Genomic DNA, 6038 nt, shown 5'->3' on the forward strand with positions numbered 1-6038 from the left:
GAGCAGAATAATTGTGTTATTTATACAACCAGTTTCTTCCTAGTTTTTTCTTTTTCTTTTTTTTCTTTCTACTGTTCTCTTGCATCTCTTTGGAGTGTCTCAGAGGCAGAAAAATACATTGGGAATAAACTGGGAAACAAAATATGGACATATTACATTAAGCCACTATTGTGTTAAATAATCCAAATATAAACTCTAGTTTCAAGCCAAAATTGGCCTTTCCCTAAACAAGCTATAGTTTGGAATAGTTCAAAATTTAAAAATTCTTTAATGTTATGTGTGAATACAATTTATAAATACCCATTCCAAGTAAACAGTGACAGATTTTTGAAACCCTCTTCCATCTTAATAAAATATAAATATTGAAGCTATTCTTTTAATTTTAGGAATGGTCAATCGGGAAGTTTTAGAACAAGTGGAACGTGGATATAGAATGCCTTGTCCTCAGGGATGCCCAGAATCTCTTCATGAATTAATGAAACTGTGTTGGAAGAAAGATCCCGATGAAAGGCCAACATTTGAATATATTCAGTCTTTCTTAGAAGATTATTTTACTGCCACGGAACCACAGTACCAGCCTGGAGACAATTTATAAATTGATGGCTTACATCCCATGCACAAATATGCCAAATGTAGAGTACTTTTTTTAAAAAAAAATTCCTTGCTAATTGGAAGAACTCAAAGCAAATTGCAATTTGCATGCTCTTGTTAGCTGGCAAACTGGAATTCTGAAATATGGTTGCACAAAACCACTTTTTAAAGTGTTATACCTGTATATAAATGTATCAGTGAGACATTTTTCTCCCATATTATATCAGGGTCCAAAAGAAATACACTGAAAAAATGGGTGGTAAAATTAGCATTGCTATAACAGTGGAGCTGCTGGTTTATTTTTCTTCGAACTTTTAGGTCATTATTAAAGGCAACATCAGCTATTTAAATAAACTTCTGAATGGAAATGGTCAAAGGATAACAAAATAAGTTTATGGGACCAACAATTCTATGTTAGTATGAAGAGGGCTTTAAATGCAAGGTTTTCTTCTAGAGGCTCATTTCCTATTGATCTAGTTAGGGTAGCTCTCGGCAGAAGGCAGCACCTGACCAACCTTCTCTGATTTCAGAAGTTAGACACGGTTAGTTCTTGGAAAAGTTTCAGGAATATTGTAGCTGTAGACTAGGTTGGAAAACGGGAAAAATACGGATGAAGGAAATGGAAAGAAAATTAATTCTGTATTGTTCCCAAGAAAACTACATGTATGTGAAGTCACCAGGAGTCAACCTCAACTCAAAAGAAAATTTAATTTTAAAGCAAGCAATTTATGATAAACTTGATTAAATACTAGACCTCAATAATGGAACTGAAAAGCATGTTGCACTGTGCTGAAACTTTATATTAATATATCATAACTGGAAAGTAGCATATTTTATTTCCTAAATAGTACAATTAAGAATGAAGTTAACTTCATAAACCATTAGCTCATTTTGTAATTAAGTTACTAGAGTACAATGTTAAACCTGAAACTGCAAAATGCAATCAGAGGGAAAAGATAACATCTTAACCTTCAAGATACAGTGTTTCAAAGTTCCAATTTCTAGTGAAACATATCCCAGTTTTTTATATATATTTTTTAGAAGACACATCTGAAAAAGGAAGTAAAGTGGCAAATGCTTATGAAAGCTCACCAATTAAAATGTTCAGGGATTCACTAGATTGCACAGCTTCTTTTTGTTATGTATCTCTGTCAAAGCATTTATGAAAAATACTGTTTAAGATCTGAGAGCCCATCAATAAATTGGACCTCAGTGAATGAAATGAACTTCTATGTGGGGAGACATAGCCCCGCATACTATTCTGGAACATCTTCCAACCTCTACAGCATACTCTGATAAAGGTAAAGAGTGGAGGGATTGATGTGAATTGTTTTCCCATTTCTGCAGTTCACAGAGTTGTCAGAATTCTGAATTTAGCCCAACATAGTAAGTGTTAGGATAATGATAATGGACAGTAGCCCATCTTTCTAATAATACATAGTGATTCACAGTCAACTAGACATAAATGGTTGTATAATGATTCCTAAAACTCTTTACAAAAGCATCAGATCAAAAATTAGAGTGAGCTGCATCCATCTCCTTTAATTTCTTGAGAGGAGTTAAACTTTTCATAACCATTATGTATAGCTTTAAGCTATACGAACAAACTGAGCAACTAAGCCAAATTCAGCTAATGATATTAAAACTGCACACATACACTACTTGCAAGTATACTGGGGAGCAGGAGCTATTATAACCTCTTATCATATCAAGCAATAAAATCCTCTTGACATTTTAGAATTTTCCACTCAAAACAAATGTTGCACTTCAAAGCTTTTCTGTGAATGATCATTACTGCTATCAGAAAAACCACACAGATTTTATATAAACTTATAAAATTGTGCAGTCAAGTGGCATTTTCTCATGTATACATCCCAAAACTATGAAATTTTGAAAGGGCTATGTAGCAAATAATACAGGATTGTATTTTCTTTTATATTCTGAAATGTGTAGTGCAGTTGTGTTTGTGTAATAATGCATATGCCAGAAAACTAGTCTGGTGTTATTTGGATTTTAATTAAAATGCAACAAATCATTGTAACAAATGTATAGTACTGAAATTAAAAAACAGTAATTTAATGAGTTTATTGAAGAAAAATATGTATTTTTAAGCGTTATACCTTCCATGATTGTTTTTCCTTATTTTTAGTGTATTACCTCAAGACTTTAATGTGAGCAAATAATTCAGCACAACACTTTTTCTATATATAGTAATACATGTAAAAGTGTGATTATTTTTATAAAATATGATGTTGAATTTGTTTCACAAGATTGCTTTTAAAGTTCTAATTACAAAATTATTTTTAAGAAAATAACCTGATAAGTTCCAAGTTGCTTTGAAATGAAACAATCCTATATCTACTAAGTTTAATTGACTAAATGTAATTGATTCAGTGAGGCTTACAAGTTGACATGCATAGCACTGCTCTATTTCTTTTTATATTTCTTGATCTTTAGAGGATAATCCGAACTATGTTATTTTATTTTCTATTTGTTAGTAGATTTCAACAGAATACAGAATACATCATCTTGCAGAGCCATGATTCACTTACAAGATTTTTTTCTCGTCCCTTAAAATATTAGAAATTGTTTTAGTCCTTTCTCTGGATAGGTTTGCATATCAAAATAAGCCAAAGCAAGCATACTTTATTATTGCATGATACTTATGCTTCTGACAGTATAAGCTAAGCAAATCAAGAAACTTCTATTATTGATACAAGCGTGGGATCCCAAATCAAGAAATTGAACTCAGACATTATTCCTGATTTGCATTTTTAATTTTAATTTTTCTTGATTTGTTTAACTGGTATCTAATAGCAGAAGGAGCTAAGCCAGACAAGTGTGCATGAGCACACTTGTTCTTTCACAGGAAGTCTCTTTCCACTGTATGAAACTGGAATGCTATTTCTTTAAAATGCACTGTCATCTTCCATTAAATATTGGAAAACACTAACCATTACATGTGCATAAGGCACTTTCTTATATTTGCTAATATTGTAAATGTGTGCATAAAGCACTTTGTTACTTTATAAACACAATAGATATGCATACATCTCATGGTCTTTGGGATGAAGTGTTTGTTTAGACATTTTGGTGGATACTGTACGATGGGCCCTCATCAAAAAAATAAAAATCATGAAGTATGTTTCCACAATCTTGAAGACAAGTGAAGGCTAGGGATGGGAAGGAGCTACCTATACCAATGTTATAGTAATTCCAAGTACAGATCTTGGAATTTCCTCTTCCTCTATGTGATTTGGTGGCTAACAGTTAAGAAAGTACTGTACCCCGTTTTGTCTGGGTGGTAACTTTCCTACTAAATTGTCCTTCATTGGATAGGGAGCAATAAGCACAATTTCTACACATTTTCAGTTAGAAATAAAGGGTGCCACAATTTTCTGATACGGCTCCTAGTTTCATTGGACCTTTTGGGAAAGTCCAATATAACCTCAAATTATTTTTGTGAATTTTATTCCATGCCTCCTGCACAATCTTATTCTTTTGTCAATACTGTACAGCATGACCCAGCATCTCCAGTAACACTGTATTTTAAAAAAGTAGAATTACTAAACAATTTCCAGAATAAAAAAATGCAAATTTATTACATTTTCAATTTGTATGTTTATTGCATTTTCAGCACTTCCTGTACTGTAATCATTGTTAACCAGTTAAGAATGATTTTTATATTGTATTGAAAAATATTGTGTAATATTTCTGATAGAAACTGTATTGCAAGCCTTGTGTATCAGTTTTGTTGAAGCTACCTTTGTGTGGTAATCTTTTATTTTGTTTGGTTTTCCTATCATACTATATTGACAAGCTTAAATATTTTTAATATTTTATTACTTTTGCATAATTAAACTTCCCAAAGCTTAATAAATTAGTGCATCTTCTGTTACTAAAGCAGGAAAATGGATTAATATTGTATGGAAATTTAAACAGATTAACTTTTCTTCAGCAACTCTTTTTATGTAAGTGCGTCCCCAACATTATGTTTTTAGCATGATACATGTTAAAATTCTTACATTCCTCTACATTTGTTATGGAGCCCAAAATAGTATTTATCAGCTGTGAAATAGAAACTGGTACTGCGGACACTTACCCTTTTAAAAGTTTCAACAATTTAAAATTCTAAAATATAATTTACAACATTAATTGACAGAGTGCTTACGCTATCGTGTATATTATTATGCAATAAAATTAAGCCTAAAGGGGTGTCAAACTACCTGCCCGAGGGCCAGTTTCATCATACCAAAGCCGCCCCCACCCCACTGCCGGCAGTGCAAAAAAGAGTCGCGATATGTCACGTGATGTGGCGAGTTTGACACCCGTGGATAGACAAAGTTAAGTTATATGCACCTTACGCATGGAATCACTTCTACAGTAACATTTTTAATTGAGAAGAGTGGTGGTATGCCACTATGCATACTATTGTTATGCAATAAAATTAAGCCAAAAAGTAACTTGGAGTTAACATCCTGTAAGTTTGTATCAGGGACACAGTGGCTCAGTGGGTTAGGACGCTGAGCCTGTCGATCAGATGGTCGGCAATTTGGTGGGTCGAATCCCGAGTGCCGCGTAACAGAGTGAGTGCCTGTTACTCATCCCAGCTTCTGCCAACCTAGCAGTTCGGAAAGCACGTAAAAAATGCAAGTAGAAAAATAGGGACCACTACGGTGAAAAGGTAACAGCGTTCCGTGCGCCTTTGGCATCTAGTCATGCCGGCCACATGACCACAGAGACGTCCTCGGACAAGCGCTGGCTCTTCGGCTTTGAAATGGAGATGAGCACCGGCCCCTACAGTCGGAAACAACTAGCACGCATGTGCGGGGGAACCTTTACCATCAGCAAAATCCTCAGAAAAAGGATTAATAACAGTAAGAACCTCCTTTTGGTGATGCCCTTTCTGATAAACCCGTGATGGACCTTATAAGGAAGGAAGGGGAAAGGAGAGGAGGTGGGGGATGGTTTGACGTTCTGGACGTCACTTTAAAGCTTTTTTTCAGATGCGTGGATGGCGAACTACATCTAGGATCTGTATTCTTAATTATCTAAACTTGCAAAAGCTAATCAGGGTTGGATGTGGCTAGGGCTTGGATGACACGCCATGGAAATCCCAAAATTGGAAAATACTTTCAAACAGCAACAGCAACAACAACAACCACCCACTTTTGAATTGCTGCCGAACGCCTCCCCTTCTCCAAACCACTGGTCGTATTTCTTTGGTTACTGGAAGTGGTAAGCGGCTCTACACCTTTCCAAAGGATTAAGGTTGCCCATTTATAAAGATTCTCACAGACCGCATGCCCAGATACAGACACACGCTTTTGACCTGACAACCAATTGCAGAGGTTTGGGACCAAAAACTCAAACTTCTGTTTGACAGAGAAGAACCCTGGTTGACAGGAAGAACCCGACGCGCAGGAAACAAGCAGGTCGCCCCTTCC

At 35.0% G+C, this 6038-nt stretch overlaps 1 protein-coding gene across 2 annotated transcripts in view; it reads left to right on the forward strand.

The window, feature by feature from the left end:
• YES1 (YES proto-oncogene 1, Src family tyrosine kinase) overlaps positions 1–4452 on the forward strand; it is a 52246-nt gene extending 47794 nt beyond the window's left edge. The window contains exon 12 of one of the 2 annotated variants that reach the window (XM_083359368.1): positions 3090–4452. In XM_083359368.1, coding sequence (XP_083215494.1) covers positions 3090–3166 — 77 coding nt within the window. In that variant the 3' untranslated portion in view covers positions 3167–4452. Of the gene's footprint in view, positions 1–386; positions 2086–3089 lie in introns of those variants that run through there. The other variant, XM_083359367.1, reaches the window with a different exon arrangement.
• Positions 4453–6038: the final 1586 nt, after the last annotated feature.

This window comes from Vipera ursinii (assembly GCF_947247035.1).
Source record: "Vipera ursinii genome assembly, chromosome: 3".
NCBI lineage: Eukaryota > Metazoa > Chordata > Lepidosauria > Squamata > Viperidae > Vipera > Vipera ursinii.